Here is a 20,031-nt window from a genome sequence, read left to right as displayed (position 1 = left end):
AACATGCGACTCAAATCCGTGACCGTCCGGAGATTCTTTTATTTGTAACAAACGTTGACGCACGAGAAATAAGCGGCCGTTTAAATGTCCAACTAATGTCGGTTTTCTCGCACGGGTTTTACGACGCGTCATCATGATTTGAGATTTTTAGAGTTTGAGAGTGAGACTTGATTAATATAGTCCATATTTTAGAAGCTTACTTATCTCACTGAAAAAAGCTTTACTCTTGGAGGGAACTTTCTTCTTCTCGTTCAGTCTCCCTCTCTCTGTTCATCAGCAGAGACCACAGTCACCAGACCGACAGCCCATACGGAGCACTTGGTCTTCGTTTGGAGCTTTCAATGGTGTTTCTGTGACTAGGGTTTTGAAGAAAGAGTAGAGTGGTTGGTGGGAAGGAAGCAAGAAGCGCATTCGAAAGTCAAACTGGTTAGTTATAGCTTTTGATTGGGGTGCTTTACACTGAGTTAGGTACCTGATTGATTTTCTTACTGAATGTAGTTTTTATTTCTCTGAGCTGTTTTCTTGGTACCCCTCTCCCCGAAGCACTTTCTGCATGCTTCAAATAGTTTTGGTGTTTTTTTTTTTATGTTGAAATTTTCTGGTGATAAGGAGAGGAAATTGTTTGAAGGGGCAATGGCGGGAGAGTTGACAACGATGAGGGTTGTAAGAAAAAAAAAATTGACAGGGAATCTAATATGTATTTTCTTTTGAGATGTGAGGGAAAGAATATGAAACTTATGCACTCACCATGTGCAATGCAAGTTTGTTGCAATAGGTTCTTTGTTATGGAAAATGTGGGTTTAGTTTTCAGGGAGAAAAGGTGTGAGGGTTCATAGACAATATAGACCAAGTTAAGATCATGACTGATTTTAGCCTAATAAGAGGTTAATTTATCTAAACTGAAGAAATTAAGGAAGGGATCCAACATTTATTGGCTGAAATAATTCTAGAGCAATCAGAGTAGTTTCAGAGTGAATTTAGAATAGATATGCAAAATATGGTTATTGGAATGATTGGTCATGAGCTGTGGGATCAAATGGCTTGACTAATTATGCCAAAAGGAGAAGGGAGGGGTGGGGGAGGCTTGACTCGAAACTTTGTTACCAAAGAGAAATTAATCAGTCTGATATCTCTCTCTTTCTTTCTCTCACTCTATCTAAGAATTTGTCCTTTCATCTGAGATGTAGAATGGAATTAGAAGTTTTTGATCGATAAGCTTGGGTTTGATAATCCACCTCAAAATCTTCTTCTTTTTGTTGTAAATGAAAACGAAGTTTGTCAAATGATCTTGAAGTGTAGAGGGCTTTGGTTAACAGACCTTAACCTATTTATTATTGTATGCACTTCAATCCTCAGAAATGATGCTGGATAGTTTCTATGGAGAGAATCATGTGGATAAAAAACTAAATCATTACAATTTTAAAGCGAAAAATGAAGTTAGATGTTCTGTTTCTTTGTTAATATTCCTCCAAAACATTTGAGAAATGTTTGATCAACAAAAGAAAGGGCTTCTTTGCAGTATTGCACATACACTTTCCAATGGATGATCCCTCTTGGGATTCTTTAGAGCAATGAAAATTTCTCCGCCCCCCCCCCCCCCCTCCCCCAAATTTATCTTTATTCTCTCTCTCTCATGGACACAAACACACTCACTCACTCATTCTAGATGGTTCACTACATTTTTTTGCTACAATAACTCTCTAATCGAACCACGTGGAGGGATGGAGGAACAATGTTGGCAATATAGACCATTTGTGAGGCTGGTGATCCTCCGGATTGTCCTCATGTCCAATTTCTTAATCCATCTCAAGTATATGGCCCGACATTGGTTAAACTTTTCCCTCTTTAATCTACTTGAAAATTTAAATTTTCTATTTTATAGATAGCTTGAAAAGGGGGAATCACTGTCCCATGTAGCATAGCGCTTTCCAGATGGAAATTTGTTATGTCAGTGCAGCATGGCGTGGCCAATATTTTGGGACCTTTTGGGCAGCCAACTGAGCTGCAACATGGAAATTCATGGTCATAGGTATAATTCTTTGCTGGTTGACTCACCTTGCTATGTGCTAGGGGCTAGGATGTTTCTGCTTACTATGTTCCCCTGTCCTGTGTAGCTTGTGCAATGTCAAGTTAGCTGTGCTCTGTCCTACATCATTATAGAGACCTTGACCCCTCCTCCATCTTTCTTTGAAGACATGTAGAAGATGAAAATATTTGGAATTTGGAAACTTCAAATTGTTATTATTTATGTTGTTTTGCTTCTGAAGTCTTCAAGATTTTGAAATTGGAAAGTTCTATGACCTATAAATGCAGGATTGTTTCAATATGTCCTGTCTTGTACGCAGTGGTCTAATTGAGTATTTCAACCATAACCTTCTTTCCCAATAACTCTCTCTTGTAATTAGGGTTTGGAGAAAAGGATGTGAAGGAGAAAAATTGAGTTTTTTGTTGCAATCATAGTATTAAATCTCGTTTCGGAAGGCTATTTTGGCCAGACCGAAATTTTGCCAAAATATTGTATTTTTTCTCTGAGTTTTGCTTGGCCATTTCTGGGTGTAAAATGCCGAAACGACCGAAATGAATTAACCAAAATTTCGATGAAACGGTGCATTTTTAGACCGAAATGACCCCACAATAATAGACATTTTTTTAATAATGAAAGAAGGTTGCGAAGAGTCATAAACAATTCTTCTCCTTGTCCCAGCTGATTGAGCAGTCACTCACATGCATTGCTTCGGGCTTCTCCATTTGAATGTTTGTGATCACTGTGAGATCTCCAGAGCTGGATTCAATCCCAGTGGCTTGGGAACCACCAGAGAATGTATAGTTACTGCTATGCTTATGTTATGTAATTATTTCTGAAATGTAAATCAGACAGATTTAGAAAAATTTGACTTGGAATCTTTAGAATTGTACTACATGGAAAAGGGATTCTTTCCCTTTTTTTTTTTCAAGGAGAGATTCTTCTGGCTGCAACAAACTGGAGATCCTAGTTTCTCCTGCATTACCAATGCAAAAGCATGGAGAAGTTACCTTACCTTATCTCAGGAGAGAGGAAGACCTTATCTCAGGGGGGAGAGAGAAATATGCATAACAATAGATGTCTTGTTTTATCTATTTTGTTATTCTTGTAAACCAAAACAATTGGGAGGAAGTAGGTGGTTGAGGGATTTACTGTTGTTGGAAATGTGTCCATCAAATCCATATATATATATATATATATATAAATTTGCATGATTTAATAACGGGCCTTGGTAGTCCTTAGGTTTTAACCTAAAATTTTTCACAACTAGGGACAGGATTGGGTACCCCGTGCATATGGTCGTCGCACTGTGTGTACCTAGGAATGGATATTCCAGGACACAAGTGCAAGTGTACATATGGTGTGTACATTGAAGCAGATCATATGAGAATTTCACACGTGTGTTACTGTCAATTGAATTGGAACAAAATTTTTATCAGTAATGTACGGTCAGTCCCTTGACCTGAGGGGTCCTTATCAATGCAGTTACACATTGCGGGTTTTGGTGGACCAACGGTTGATGTCTCGTTGACTATATATTGGTGTACTAGATTCGTAGTGTTTGGCCATATTCGAAAGATATGCCCAACATCCATGCCACTACTCTTATTGGGAGAATATTGAGGAGGGAGATTGTCTGTAATTGATTGGACACAAAGTTGGATCTAGTGGTATTTTGGTAAATTGTTTGAAGAGTTTTCAAAATTAATATTTATTTTCATAAACAATTTTGGGAAATGTTTTTCATGGTCCAATCGGAATTACAAAATATTTGGAAAAGAGTTTTTCTATAGACTGAGGTTATGACAATACACACATGCCCTATAGTCTATAATGCGATATTGCGTTCTAGGGGATTGGTGCATAATATTCCACTTAAATTGGAAAATTTTGGTTACATCTGCTTGGCTGTGTACCTGTTGTTTAATACCACATTGGAGAATGCGGCATTAACCTTACACTTGGCAAGCTGGTTGGAATCCCAATGGGATCCTACCCCTTCAATATTGGTTCATACCATTTATGTTTATTACTCAACTTGAGCTAGCCTTATCAAAATTTTGGTTACACCTGCTTGGCTGTGTACTTGTTGGTTAATACCACATTGGAGAATGAGGCATTGACCTTACACGTGGCATGCTGGGTGGAATCCCAATGGGATCCTACCCCTTCCCTATTGGTTCAAACCATTTATGTTTATTACTCAACTTGAGCTAGCCTTATCCCAATTAAATGGGGTCGGTCTTGGCCACATCAAATCCTGTTCCGCCATTCAACCCTAAATCATGCAAAGGGTACGGCTCTGAACTCAGGAAATGGAAAAGATTTTCATTAAATATCGGAGCTTGCACTAGAGCCTAAGAAGACTATAAGAGTTATCTTTCTCTTTCTCTTTGTTTTTCTCGGAATAGAATCCGCTGTTAGCAGAAAATCCCGAAATCTTTTCTTTTTCACAAAAGAATGTTCTTTTAATTGAAAGAAAACTGGCATTATTGAATGAGACTGGAAGCATACCCAAAGAAAGTTGTCTGAACTATCGAAATGGAATGAAACTGGTTCGCGGTGGTGGAGGAACCGGATCGGAAAAAAGAGGGATTCTAGTTGTAAGATGGCTAATGAAACCGTAGCTGGAATTGAGATCTCATTCAAAGAGAAAGATATCAAATATCTGGAATTTCTTTTTGTATCCTATACGGATGATCCTCAAATTGACCAGGGAAAGTTGCTTCCTGAGGGCTGTTTTCTCTTCTTTCTTTAGGAAGTTTCCTTGAGAAAGGTGCCAAGAGTGAGCCCAAAAGGGGATATCCTTCATCGATCCATTTAGTGGTCGCGTTCAGTTCGAGCTGGGCGATGAAAAGTTTGATAAACAATAGCACGAACTCTCGTTCTTTTACCTTCTTTCATGCGAAAGTTGACCAACTTCTTGATCAATTGTTTGCGCATTTTGATGGAAGCTGAACTTGAAGAAGCAAAATGGGTGAGAGCACGATATGACCAGCTTAATCTGATCAAGGAAAAGCGCCTAAACACGATTTGCCATGGCCGGTGAGTTGAATGGCAAACCAGGATTTGTGTAGTGACCTTGTTTAGATTGGATGAGGTTTGGTTGAGTTGAGAATTGTATTGTAAGTTCATTTCTGCAAACAAAGAAGGATAATAGAGGCTTGTAATTTCTCTTAGGATGGAGCCAGAAGTTCTTTTGGGGTGGGGGTGGCGAATCAAACAATGGTGATCCCTTAATAACATGTTGATGACAAAATCAGTAGTGTAGCATCTAATGCTATTAATACCCTAGGTTTACTCATTGAACCAAATATTTTCTCTCTTCTTGATAGTCCCTAGATGCAAAATTTTCCAGATTGCTTAGCTGGATTGCCAGCAAATGCCAGATTCCAACCCATCTGCATGTACCCATGCTGCACTAATTTATATTCATTGTTCTGAGCTGCTTGTTTATTTACCTGCTCTATAGCCTTTTCAGTTTTCATTGTGAAATGGCTTACTACAACAAAAACTCAGCCTTATCCCAACTGAATGGGGTTGGGTACATGGATCCTTCTGAAGGTGAGACCGCGAGATATAAAAATTAAAAGTAAAGAAAATGAACACAACAACATCAACTACAGATCAGTTTTATACAAACTAATTGGGGTCAGCCACACGGATCCTTGCCCTCCAGTCAGCTCTATTAGACATCATACTTGAAACAAGACCTAACTTATGGGATAAGGCTGAGTTGTTGTGAAATGGTTTACTCATAAGACAAATTGGAGATATCTTTAAGTTTTATTTTCACACTGTTTCCTACTTTGACTTGGTAATGTTGTGTTATGCTTTTTGTCTATGGGATTCTTCAAGCATACTCTCCTTTTGGCTTTCAGGAAAATATATTCATTAACAGAATGCAAGATTATGGACAAACTCCCATTCAGCTTCAGATGTTAATAATGAAATCTGTGAAGGAAATTGCAGCAATTATTGGTGTGGTTATAGAGCAAACGACAGATTATTGGATGGGAGAATGCTCCATCCTTGTGTCCTTTTAAATGTGGAACATGATCATGGAGAAGGAGGTAAGCCCCATATCATTTTCTTTTGTTCCCATTAACAATTGACTGACTTTTGTTGTTCCCATGTGCAGAATATATTTTCTTTCAAGACACCTAAAAGATCACCATTTCTGCTGCGTCTGGTGCTTTTTTTCTTTGTCATGGCTTTTGGACTGTACATTTGCTCTGTTTGTCTAAAGCAGATAACTGTACAGGTAAATCCAAAGAATATATTTCCCGTTACAGGGTTGACCGAGACAAGTTGTGATATAAATGGAACGTCACGTGAAGAAACCCGCTTTGTCCATTTTCCGCGGCCTAATTCATATAGCAGGTTATCAAAGCATTCTACTAGAGTACTGCATCCAGTTCAGTTTCCAAGTTCTAACTCATGGAGTTTTTTTTCACAGGGGGGAATGTGCATGTACTCCAGTCAGGTTCTTTGTTATTTTATCCATGCAGAGATCTGGAAGTGGGTGGTTTGAAACTTTGCTGAACAGTCATCCTAATATTAGTTCCAATGGTGAAATCTTCTCTGTAAAACAAAGGAGAAGCAATATTTCAGCTATTTTGAAGACATTAGATAGTGTATATAGGTTAGACTGGATGAGTAGTGCTGCAAAAAATGATTGTGTCGCTGCAGTTGGTTTCAAGTGGATGCTGAACCAGGTTTAATTATTTCCTTTTCCCTGCTCACCTTTGTTTTCTTTGTTCATTAAAGTCCAAAATGTCGGCTTTTAAATTACATAGCTATATCTTGTTTTGGATGCTTAAAACTATATATTTGTCATTCTTTCGTGTCTTACTTCAAGCTCAATCATCATACTGGGTTTTCTTTGAAGAGCAAAACTTATGTCTAGGAATCATTAGTTTGTAATTGTACTAATTGTACTTTCTGGGCTGTGCCTTATTCCTCTTACTTTCATCTTTCATTTTTCTTTTTATTTCCCAACCTTTATTTGTCATTTTCAATTTTCCATTTTTCATTTCTCATCTCATTGCCCATCTCTTCATTCCCCTTTTTAGACCTCAGTTTTCCTTATCTTGTTTTGTTTGGATCCATGTAGCTGACCCCATTAAGTTGGGATAAGGCTGAGTTTTTTTTTTTTGTACTAGTATGGTTATTTTTCCCCATTGTTTTGGTCATCCAAAAATAGCATGAGATTTGGATTTAATGGAAATAAAATTGATAACTGTTGGACAATGGCTGTCATTGAGGGGCCGGGGGGGGGGGGGTTGTGAATCAGTGATTTAAAACCTTTTCTCTTTTTCAACCTAGCTGACCTAACTGTTCTGCCCAGCTCACACTGAATTGCTTTGGTCTGTTACTTGATGGCTTAACCTTATTTTCATTCACAATCACACACACCATCCTGCAAGCACACAGCCACAGCTTGCAAACACTTGGTTACTAGACCAGTGACCAGCCCCTACAAGGTGACACAATAATATAAATGTACGTGTGCCCTAGAAATGTAAGTGCAGATGAAAATAAGCAACACACATTCACCACAGAGCACACCCACAACACCAAATATTACGTGGTTTGGCACATGCCTACATCCACGGAGCAATGCCTCACATGGGCTTCGTATATGCTCAACACTTCTCTTTTGATCGCTACAATGATCCAAGAGCTACAACCCCTGCTTTACCCAACACAACCAAGAGGGCACTATAACGCCAAGGTTTAGGTAGCTACAACTACCTGGGAGCTACAACCCTCGTGTTCATCATTCACTGGACAGCACAATACAAAATTAATGGCCTTATTTGTCTGATTGCCGTACAATGTAGCACTAGCTAGTCTAGGTATTCAACAAAATCAACCTAGGCCTAGCACATAAGGAGTACAAGAATACAAATGAAACAAGCCATTAGGTAGAAACCCTTAGTCCCTTACACCCTTGCTTTGATTTGGTTCCTGCTACCCGGAGGAGTTTTGAGTCACCAACCTCAGCTTTAGTGATCACTGGAATCTTCAACTAACCCTTTTGTAGGAGAAACTTGAATCTTCAAGTGGATGCTTGCTTGTGGGACCCCTTTTTTCTTCTCTTCCTTTGCAAAACCCTCTCTAGGTTCTCATAAAAGCTCAACTACCTTTCTCTAAGCCTTCAATGTGATAATAGATCACTCAAGAATGGTGGGTGGAGTGAGTTAATGCAAGAGCTCTCTTCTCCCTCTTCTTTCTCTTCCTTTTCTTCTCTATTAGAGCTTTTTCTCCTCTCTTTTGAATTTGCCCTTTTGGGCCCTTTAAATAGGCTGCAATGACTTAAAGCGAAAAGTCATTCGTACCATTAGGGTTGACATCGAAAGCCCTCAAGTTAACATCGGCACACTGTCGATATTTTTCCTTCGACGAGGACCTATTCCTTGAAAGTGTCAAACAAAATTGTTTGGCTGTCAAGACTCTCAGTCGATTGACTCGACATTTTCCCTTCCTCCTTTGACATCGATCCATTCCTCAAAAGTGTCAAACAGAATCTTCTGAATGTAGACCTTATCACAAACCTCAGTTGACATTTTGCCTTCACCACTTGACATCAACATAGTGCCGATTTTGATGACTCGACATTGAGCCTTCTCTTGTCAATCTCGATTCTGGGTAATTTCTGCATTCCTTCAAGTTTTGCGGAATCTTGGTCTTCTACTCCTCAAAATACCACAATGGTACTCCAGCTGGAAGGCTATCACCGACTTAGTTTAACCACATGCGGCCACACCTGCCACAACATTGTCACTGCACAGAACACAACTTTAACTAATAGTGCTGACAGCAGTGACAACCATAGCTCAACAATCTCCCCCTTTGGAATTGTTGGCAACACTAAACACTTCAACACTCAACATTGAGAGCTTTTCTCCTCTACAGCCACTTCACTGCACTGATCTTCAAGCTGCAAACTCCCCCTGTCTGCAATACTTTTGGGTTGGGACTTCTCTGCCCAGACTTCTCTCTCCCCCCATATTGTGATGAGGACATTCTCTCTCCCCCTTTGACAAGTCCAAAGGGTGCTGCTCAAGACCCCCCTGAGTCCAATACGGGAGCAAATGATTTACAATCAGCAAGCTCCCCCTGCCTCTTTGTGTGCCTTGTGCACCTCAATGCTTGGGAAGGATGACCACCCCCAACATTTGTCTGAGATACTGAAACTGCTCCTTAGGTAATGGTTTGGTGAAGATGTCTGCTGCCTGCTCTGCTGTGGGGATAAATTCCAACTGATCCTCTCCTTCAACAACTTTCTCCCTCAAGAAGTGATACTGGATGACTATATGCTTGGTCCGAGAGTGGATCCCTGGATTCTTGGAAATGTTGATGGCACTAGTGTTGTCACAATACACTGACGCTGGCTTGCTCAACTCAATGTCTAAGTCTTTCAACATCTGTTTCATCCACAGAACTTGAGTACAACATGAGTTTGTTGCTATATAGTCTGCTTCTGCTATAGATAGGGAGACAATCTGATCCTTTTTTTGCTGTGCAATGCTACCAACCTGTTACCTAGATAGAACGCACCTGCACTTGTGCTCTTCCTATCATCCACGCACCCTTCCCAATCAGCAATTGAGTATGAAGATAGAGTGAAATCCTTGCTCCTAGGATAGCACAAACCATACTGCATGGTTCCCTTCAGACATTTGAAGATCATCTTCACAGCTGTCACATGAGATTCCTTTGGGCTGGCTACACACTGACTGCAAAATGTCTGGTCTGCTAGCTGTCAAAACAACAAACTTCCAATCATTGACCTATACATTGTGTGGTCAACTGATGGAGAGTCATCGTCCTTGCTCAACTTACACAGTTACACCCAGTCATCATAGGTGTACTGGCAGGCTAGGCGACGCCTTGGCGTCCAGGCGCTTTGAATTCTGGTGTCGCCTTGGTCGCCTAGGCGACGCCTTGTCGCCTTGTTGGTGTTGTCTTGATATTTAACCCCCTCAATCGCCTTGGTTCGCCTGGGCCCCTTAACAACTATGACAGGCTTACAATCCTCCCATAGTGAACTTTGTTAACATTTCCTTCACATACTTGACCCGAGATATTAATATGCCTTTATCTTTCTAACTAATCTGCAGACCCAAGAAATAGGAAAGTTTACCAATCATGGACATCTCAAACTCCTTCTACATTCTCTCATCAAGGTCTCTGCACAGCTCATCTCTGTGGCCCCCAAAGATGATGCCATCAACATACACCACAAGTATAAGCTGATTGCTGTCTTCAGTCTTGTTGTACAGATTGTTGTCTACTAGACCTTTCTTGAACCCTAGTTTGCACAAATAAGTATCTAATCTTGAAAACCATGCTATAGGTGCTTGCTTCAACCCATACAAAGCCTTATTCAATCTGCAAATGCTACTTGGGTCATTTTCCAACTGGAATCCATCTGGCTGCTCAATGTAAACCTCTTCCTCTAGAGTCTCATTTAAAAAAGATGAATTCACATCCATCTGAAACACACTGAAATTTTTGTAGACTGCCAATGCAAGAAACATCCGCATTGCCTCCCATCTAGCCATTGGACCAAAATTCTCCTCGAAGTCAATGCCTTCTACTTGAGCATACCATACCCTTCGCAAACAAGTCTTGACTTGTTTCTAATAATCTGACCATCTTCATTTAGCTTGTTTCTGAAGACCCATTTGGTTCCAATCACATTCTTGTATGCTGTCCTAGGAACCAACTCCCAAGTCTGGTTTCAATCAATTTGGTCCAGCTCTTCTTCCATAGTTTTCACCTAACTTTTATCTTTACTTGCCTCAATCACATATTTGGGCTCAATGTGGGACAAAAGGGAGTAGGTGTTAGTTTTCATTTTCCTAGTCTGCACTCCTGCACTGAGATCACCAATAATCTGCTCCTCTGGATGACTTCTTTTCTATTTTCCCTTTCTCTGCGTCTGATTCTGTCCCTTCCTTGTCTGACTCATATGCCCTTCTGTCAGTCTCATCTTTGTCATTCTCTTCAGTGAAGTTCTCATAGGTAAGAGAATCATTTCTTTCACTTCTTGGGTAGTCTCTTTTTTCATCAACCCTCACATCTGCACTTTCTACTATTCTCCTCAGCCTTTTGTTGTAGCACTTATAGTCTTTGCTATGTGTAGAGTATCCTAGAAGGATGCCTTCATCTGCTTTATCCTCAAACTTTCCTGGATTCTGCTCAGTCTTCTTGATGTAGTATTTGCTTCCGCAAACTATAGAGGTATCATTCAGGCAGTCTCAATCTCAATATATAATTAGTACATCTAATTTGTGTGATATTTTCCTATTTGTTTATTATTGTGAGTTGTCTCAATGTAAATATATGCATTATATCATTATGAATTTGAGAAATCAGTTGGATACTATCGAATTCAAATACCATATAGGTTCCTGAAATGTATTTGAACTGTTGTCTATTATGTCATGCTGTACCACCTCATTTTCATTGTTTTTGATTTCTGGAAGGTACCATGGAAGTTGGGCATATCTGTAAACTGTAACATGCAAATTGTAAGTGCTTATAAGTTATAACATCAGAAACTGGACCAGACTGTTCTTTGTAGGTTTAGTCACATAATGAATATCTTGTTTTCTTTAATTTTCATATATTCAGTACATAAATGCACTCATTGTTATTGTTATGCCATACTACCCTGTATTGGTTTCTTCTGTTTTTACTGAAATTTCTGATGCCTCTTTTCAGGCTGTCATGGTTAATCATCAGCAGATCGTTAATTATTTTAACGGGAAGGGTGTTTCTGTTTTATTTCTATTTCGAAGAAATCTATTGAGAAGGCTTATTTCTTTAATGGCAAATGATTATGATAGAGAAGCAAAGCTGCTCAATGGCACCCATAAGTCTCATGTGCATACGAAGGAAGAGGTCGCTCTCTCTCTCTCTCTCTCTCTCTGTTGATTTGTGTGTTTCACTTATTAATTTCCATTATCTAAGTTCATGCACTGGAGTGTCCAATTGATTTTTCCATGTGAATCTTGTTCAGCTTTATTTATCACCCAAAAAGAAGGCTTATAGGATAGTTTCAATACAGCTACTCATTTTGTGCTGCAGCTTCAAAGAGTTTCTCATTATTGGGGAACTCCCATCTTTGGCAAACTATCTAATTGTTCTCTATGTCCAGTATTTTCTTCTCTCTTTTTGGGCACAGGCAAGTTGATCATTTGTTGGGTGAAGACTGATTTTGAGGGTCTTTGTTATGAGTCTCCACAGACTTTAGCAACAAAACATGCTAGCCTTGAGAGCTTTTCATTTTATAAAGAGTAAACTCCCGCTTATCTGTGAGAGGATTCTAGCATTGAGAGCTTTCCATTTTATAAATAGAAAACTCCAGCTTATCTGTGAGAGGATTTTGGATTCTTCAGTTGCTTCTCAACCTTTTACATGGCTTTAGTTGAAAAGACCAACTGCTCAGAATTTGCTTCAAGAGTAATTTGGTAGGAAATATTTGCTTCTAGCTTCAATCATTATTTACTAATTACTATTGATGCTTTAATTTTTTAACAGTGTCTTCTTCTTTATCTTCTTCATTAAGTAAATTTTCTCTGGGTTTTCCATTGTTTTGACATAATTGTCTTGGCTTAATAATACAAGATGCCTCTAGGATGTGACCCTTGAAATCTCTTAACAGTTTTACAAATCTTTTCTCCTTTAGTCTCTTCTTGAGTCTTGGTGCACATGCTTATGCACTTATTCAGGTAGCTTGTTGCAGGCTGAAATACTGGCACAATTCAAGCCTACACTCAATATCAGTGACTTGATACCAGGCCTTAAGAATTTTGAGCACATCATGGAAGATTCATTACAAAAATTCAATAGCACTCGCCATATAAATTTGTATTATGAAGATCTTGTCAACAACCAAAAGGTGATACTGCAGACATTTGAAATTTCTTATATCTTATTTTTCTGTTCTATGGCTGATACATGTAGTCACACTACGATATTAGGTATTATCTGATGTTCAAGAGTTTCTTAGAGTTCCAATTAAGAAACTGCAAAGCCACCAAGTGAAGATTCACACCAGACCTCTTTTGGAGCAAGTAGAAAACTGGGAGGACGTCTACAGAACACTCAAAGGAACGCAGTATGAGCATTTCCTCTTCCATACTGATTACATTATCTAGTCTTGTATCAATTGCTTCCTTGTTTCTCAGTAGTGCTTATATCATGATTTTAACTATGCACTATAACATTATCTGTATACGTGGCTTTCATTCACATTTATTTATCTCAATGGATGATAGTCATAACTGAGATTTTGAGAAATTCAGTAGAAAGAAGAGGTCTTTCTTGCATGAGTAATTTCCCATTGCCATTTCCTCCATCCTTATGTTGTAAAATTATCTACAGTTGGTTCCTTTTTTTTTTTTTTTTTTTTAAGCGGGGGTGGGGGGGTGGGTGGTAATATAATTTTGTATTTAAAAGCAAGGTGGGTGTACCTCTTTAAATATTCTTGATTCCGCCTAAAATATTTATTTTTTTTCCTTGAAGAAATAATGGACTTCGAAATTTTGACAGTCAAGTATTTATTCTGCTTCCTGCTACAGCCTTTCTCCAGAGCCGTTCCTTGTCACCCTGAGATTTATATGGAAGTAGCTTAGACAGTTGTTTAATATAATTTCAGATCATGGAATTCTCTTGTAGAATATTTTATCGATATTTTGAGGTCTGATTTACTTTTAACGTGAATCCTCAGTTACCACCATACATATTGTTCACCTCTCTAAAAGATATCATCTCAAACCTGTGGAAGATGAGAGCAGAACACAGTGAAATTCCATTGTTAAAATTCACCTTAGACAACTCACAAGTTCAGATCTTGTGCCAAACCCTCAAATGGAATAGGTTAACTTGTGCACATGTTTGCTGTCTACTGTAAGACAATGCTACTTAGTTGCGGTGAAAACAGATTTTATTAATCCATTCCCATTCGGTTTTTAGCTCCACCCAATTTCTTAGCAAACTTTGCATTCTCCTCCTGCCAGAGGAACAGGGTATCAAGGATTTATATCACTGGACAATTCGTGCTCAGCTTTGAGCATAGTTGTCATAGCGTCGCCATGGCGTCCTGGCACTGGGGGAAAGGGCATATCGAGGTCCGCCATGATATATGTATAAATATCGAGCTATATGGCTTCCATGGCGTCGCCATGGAAGCCATACCACGATATATGGGTATGTCGATCGATATTTGAACATTTAATGTATAAAAGTCAGGCTTATATATATATATTTTTTAAAAACCATTTAATAACTTAGATGCTTTTTCGTTAATGTGTATTGGAGGTGTAACTTGAAAAGTTACACCTGCAATACACATTATATTCAAGTTACACCTGCAATACACATTATCATAAAAATAAAAAATATTAAACATAATAACATCAGTCATATACCCTAATGGGGGGAAATAGAAATCGCAAAAGGGAAAATCGAGAGGAGTTCGTGAGACACTGAGACAGAGGAATAGTTCGTGAGAGTTGAGACAGAGGATCGTGACTCCGGCAACGGTAACTTGTGTTCCTCGCTTCCTGCAACTCTCGGCAGCCTTCGAAGTTCGAACTTCTCCGGCAACCTCTAGGACTCCAAGTAAGTACATTTTTTTAATTTGGTTCTTCTTCCTCCTCCCAGTCCTCCGGCAACTCGTTCAATTCAGTACTTCAGTTCTTCTCCTCCCAGGCAGACCTCTTCTTCTTCTTGACTTCTTCTTCTTCAGTTCTTCTCCTCCCAGCCTCCGGTAGTGATTACAGCCAGTAGTATTGTTTTTTTTTTTAATTTTTTCTCTTGCCTTGCACAGCCACAGTTACACACACAGAGACAGGGAGAGAGTCGAGAGACAGAGGGGGGGGATTTATTTTAGTTAGTAGTCCTCGACTCCTCTCGGTTTTTTTGTTTTTTTTTTCTTTTTTCTTTTTTGCTTGTACAGTCACAGAGACAGGGACATAGTCGAGAGACAAAGGGGGGAGGGATTTATTCCAGTCAGTAGTTACAGCCATAGTCCTCTTGGTTTTTTTTTTTTTTTTTTTCTTTTTTCTTCTTCTTGCCTTGCAACTAGCTTGCTTACAGTCGCAGACCTTGGGACTTCTTGCCTCGCAGTTGCAGGCTTCCACATAGACAGAGAATGTATTTTTTTTCTTCTTCTTGTTGCCCTGCACAGTGTCACACACAGAGACAGGGAGAGAGTCGAGAGACAGAAGGGGGGGATATTACACTTTCATGAATTAAACCATAGTATATTAGTAGTACACTTTCATGTTGATTTTTGATGTTATAGGACATATATTATATCATACTAAATAACATTAAAAATAGAGAAAATAAAAAATAAAACATGGTCGACATGCTCGCCATGTTGATATATCGACGTGACACCCCTCCACTGACTTGGATCGCCGTGACGCCGTTGCCATGGCGGGCGACATGTCGATATATCGACGTGACACCCCTCCACCGACTTGGATCGCTGTGACGCCGTGACAACTATGGCTTTGAGCCTTCTAATGTTCTAGTATATCTTTCCAATGATTTGCTAACTCAAGTATCTTTGACGTCAGTCCACAAAGGTAAGTAGTTCACTTCATTATTCATCTTCCATCTTCTCTTAGGCTGCAGAACTTTTGTGTTGTTGTTTTTGTTTTTGTTGTTGTTTTTAATTTGTTTTTGATAAGAAACAGTTGAAAATGTTACTGAATAGAAGTGGAAAAAAATAGTACAAGACTACAAGGTCACATATAATGCCAGACCATAATTATTTTCAAAACACAAAGATGATAAGCCTGAACAAGCTAGAGCCCAATATACAATTTCCTGAGATCCATTGTGACATACTGGCACCTTCCTTGGCCAGCTCATCTTCCATAAAATTAGCATGTCTTGGCTTTCAAAAGAAGGACAAATTCACTTGGGCAGCCGATAAATGAATGTGTCTAATAACATAGCTGAATCTCCATGATCCTTCAGTTTGCACCTGTAGAATGGTGTAGCAGCTCTGGAGAACACATATAGAAGAGAGAAAGAAGGAATGAGAGTTACGGTAGAAAGTTGAGAGAGGTTGTGCGATTATCTCTCCCTATATTCACTTGGCCTTAGTATAAAAGAGAAAAATTACATAAATACCCCCTTACAACATAACATGCACATATCTTATCCGCAAGAGACTTTAGCTTTGGAAAGACAAGCTCCTTTCATATGTGGGCTGCCTGGAACTAATCAGATCAGTGCTGCAATCTTCCTATATTATTGGTCCGGAGTTTCTGGGTTACCTCATTCTTCTATCAAGGCAATGGAATCTCTCATGTGTGCTTTTCTTTGGAAAGGTGTTGAATCTGCTAGATTTCTTCATCCAACAAGCTGGGCTTCTGTTTGCCTCCCTAAAAATGAGGTTGGGGGGGGGGATCTTGGCTTAAGAAGGATAAAAGAGGTAAATACTGCTGGCATTCTCAAGTTGATTTGGAAAATTGTAGGGAAGAAAAGGGGGATCTTGGCTTAAGAAGGATAAAAGAGGTAAATACTGCTGGCATTCTCAAGTTGATTTGGAAAATTGTAGGGAAGAAAAATAGCATTGGGTTGATTGGGTCTACTATTACCTTCGTAAAAACTCTCATTGGACGGTTGCCCCTTCCTCAGTTGCCTCTTGGACTTGCCTCAAAATTCTGAAAGTCCGACCTATTGTTTTTGGTGCCATCTCCTCCAAGATTGATGATGGCCTCTATATCGCTTTGACTTGACAACTAACATCCATTGGGTGTCCTTTCCTCAGTTGTGGGTGCAAGAACTATCTACTCCTCAGGCATTTGCAGTGATGCCCTTGTTGCTTCCATTATCTCCAACGGTAATTGGGCCCTCCCCCCTCGCCCTCCTTCTCCCTTTGATGGCCATTTGGAATGCCTAACCTACCCTCCCTGCTGGTCCGAGTGTTAAGGGTGACAATGTTAGTTGGCTCCCATCTTCCACATGTATCTTCAACTCATTTTCAGCTTGGAATTTTGTTAGACCTGGTGGTCTGTTGGTTCCTTGGTGCAAGCTTGTCTGGTTCAAAGGCCATATCCCCTGCCACAGCTTCACCATCTGGCATTCTCTCTCAAACTGCCTCTCGATGCAGTCCTTCCTCATCCACCACCACATTCAGGTCTCTCCATCATGTTGCCTTTGCTGGAATGGTACTGAAGATGCTGATCACCTATTCTTCTCATGCACCTTCTCCTCAACTGTCTAGAAGAGAGTCCTAAGTTACTGTTGGCCAAACAATAGAAGAATCCTCCCCCTTGAGAAAGAATGGATTTAAATGGATATGACCTTTGCAAGGAAGACCATTTGTGACATTATTGCTAAACTTGCCTTTGGTGCGACCATCAACCACATTTGGATGGAACGTAATTGTTGGCAGAATTGTGGGTTAGAAAGAGAGGAGAGAAAATAATAGCTTAGAATGTTATTTTTATCATTGATAGGTAAGCCCCGGGGAAATTTACAAGGGACTGTAATAGGCGATGTGGGACTAAAACCCACATAGCCGACTGTACCTAATAACATAATAATTAAACTAACCCCAAAAGGACCAGAATACCCCCACGGTATTCTGGATTACATATTCCAACACTCTCCCTCAAGCTGGATTGTACAAAGAAGTAAAGAAAGAAAATCCAGCTTGAACTAAAAAGAAAAAAATAACTCCATAATAATGCTAACACTCCCCCTCAAGTTGGCGCATACAAGGTACTAATGCCCAACTTGAACAAAATGGGAAAAAACTAAGTTGTAGCAGAATTCAGCTTCAAGACGAATGCAACTTCCAAATAAACCTTTAAGAACTTGAAAAATAGATCTTCAAAACCTGGGCAGACTTGATCAGCAAACCGGGACTGGAATTTCTTCCTAAAAAGGCAGCTTTCACTAATCTTCTACAGTTGTCCTGTGATGAATCTCTGAATGATAATCTTGAAGATAAGTAACAAGGGCAGCAAGCAGCGGAAATAAATGAATCAGGCAGCGGAAATGATAAATGATCAACCCAACTGTAGAACCTCATATAGGCAGGCAATAACCAAACATCGTCAATATTTTAATACTTCAATCTCCCCCTTACGGCAAACTCAAACCCAATAACAAAGGAGATACCCAATGGCAATGGTGGAAACTCTGATCTTCTATATTTTGCACTAAGTGTTCCTACAAGTTTTGCTTCTACAATGTATGTAGGTGTACTGTATATAATCTCCCCCTCACGTGTAGTACACGTGGACATAACAAAGATGATGTAAGAGATAGGGCAAAAACATAATATTCTAGAATTTTCCAAGAGGTGCTAAGGGTAATGGAAAAGGAAGAAAGGGCAAATTAGAGAATACCATTATCGTCCAAAGTGGTTATGGGTATATGCCAAAGGTATGTTTTGGGAGGTGGTGAAGTGAAAAGAGCAGCGGGATAATGAACCATGGGCAAAAACAATGCAATAAAGTAATCTTTTACCTTATTCAATCAATCAAACTAATTCCAAAACACCAATCTCCAATGATTAGATCTGAATTATAAAAAAAACATGTCTAATTTTTAGAAGGAGAAGGCACTATTCTTCAAAAACTTGATTGATCTTTACACAAGGAAGAACAAGTGTGCAAAACTCCAATTTATAAACTCCCACATGCTAAATAGAACTGATGAAAATATTTGGACAGCAATGGATGTAAGAAGCTTCAACAAAAAACTTGGATCAGATCTGAATTTGTGAACAATGCTAGGATCAAGCTCTCAAAGTAAGTCGGATATGAACCAGAAAAGCTTCACATAACTGAATAGGTTCGTAGTTGCAACTAATAACTTTGGAACACACTATTGTAATCCCAAATAAGCTGATCTCTAGGGTAGTAGATTCGAGTCTGTAATAATGAAAGAAATTTGATCTCCAATAGTAGGATACTCAGTCTCAATTACAGGGCAGCAGTAGTCCTCATAAAGGCAGCAGTAACTTGTCAACCAGTCATGCTTACAGAAGCCAATCAATAAAACCAGCAATATATGTAGTAAATCTCAATAGAACCAACAAATATAGATTAAATAATCCAACAGATCCATAGGTAGTTGAAGCAGCTAGCCACATAGGAACAAGTAAAAAAAAGGTTGATAATTGGAGAAACCGAGCCATAAGAATGAACCTGAATTTTTTTCAAAAAATAACTAATGAATGATGCTGAAATATGAGTTGAATACTCCTCTGATGGTTATAAAACTCTCCTCAAATAATCAGTAAGAGAGGACTCCCCTAACCCTTAGATCGATTATAGGCAGGGTTTTGTAAAAAACCTTGAAAGTGAAGATCAATTGTAGGGAAGGGGGCTTCAACAAAAGTGATGATGACTTGTCAAAGGTGATGTCTTCTGGTAATAGATGCTGACCTCAACTGCGAGAATGGATCTTCAGTTTGAATAACCAATCTCCTTAGTGATTGAGACTTGATCTTCAAGTGGGAGAAACAACAAAAAGTGCAGAAAAAATAGGGCAGCAGCTATCTTGTGTAAAATAACTTCTTCAAGCCATGGATAATTGACGTAAATTTCCTCTCTTGATAGTAAAAACACCTCCAAAAAACTCCAGCAGCCGCAAGCAACTCTAACCCTAAAATCGATATGTGTCAGGGTTTTGTCAAACCTTGAAAAGGAGGATCGATTGGGATTAGGGGTCTTCAAACACTTGGAAAGAGGCTAATACTGAGGTCGAGTGGTCCTTGTAGTTGGAGTAATCAGCTCTTAAAAAATTAGCAAAAACTGAAACCTGAAAGTCAGGGTTTTTAGCAGGTTAAGGAAATTTTGTTGTAGAAACAAATCCAGCCATCAGAAAGGGTCCAAACTTAGGTCGAGTAGAGCTTGTAGTAGTAGGGAATCACCCCCAAAAAATCAGCTGCATTTGAAAAGGGAAACCCTAAAATTGATATGTGTTAGGGTTTTGAAAAACCTTGACAA

At 39.2% G+C, this 20,031-nt stretch overlaps 1 protein-coding gene across 1 annotated transcript; it reads left to right on the top strand.

The window, feature by feature from the left end:
• The first annotated feature begins 219 nt into the window (after positions 1–219).
• On the top strand, positions 220–13,367 carry LOC122666745 (nodulation protein H-like). Its single transcript, XM_043862807.1, has 7 exons — positions 220–426; positions 5,905–6,096; positions 6,165–6,406; positions 6,483–6,741; positions 11,762–11,941; positions 12,786–12,941; positions 13,024–13,367. Exons 2-7 carry the CDS (start codon positions 6,070–6,072, stop codon positions 13,198–13,200), a joined length of 1,041 nt encoding a protein of 346 aa, XP_043718742.1. The 5' UTR covers positions 220–426; positions 5,905–6,069; the 3' UTR covers positions 13,201–13,367.
• Positions 13,368–20,031: the final 6,664 nt, after the last annotated feature.

The sequence above is a fragment of the Telopea speciosissima genome, chromosome 7 (assembly GCF_018873765.1).
Source record: "Telopea speciosissima isolate NSW1024214 ecotype Mountain lineage chromosome 7, Tspe_v1, whole genome shotgun sequence".
In the NCBI taxonomy this organism is placed as follows: Eukaryota; Viridiplantae; Streptophyta; class Magnoliopsida; order Proteales; family Proteaceae; genus Telopea; species Telopea speciosissima.
This window is presented reverse-complemented; position numbering and strand designations above follow the sequence as displayed.

Excerpts from the sequence above, each read along its gene's own strand:
- LOC122666745 (XM_043862807.1), top strand. The coding sequence starts at position 6,070 with ATGTGGAACATGATCATGGAGAAGGAG. Across the intron at positions 6,407-6,482 it reads CGGCCTAATTCATATAGCAG|GGGGGAATGTGCATGTACTC; the intron begins GTTATCAAAGCA and ends TTTTTTTCACAG. Across the intron at positions 11,942-12,785 it reads ATGTGCATACGAAGGAAGAG|GCTGAAATACTGGCACAATT; the intron begins GTCGCTCTCTCT and ends AGCTTGTTGCAG.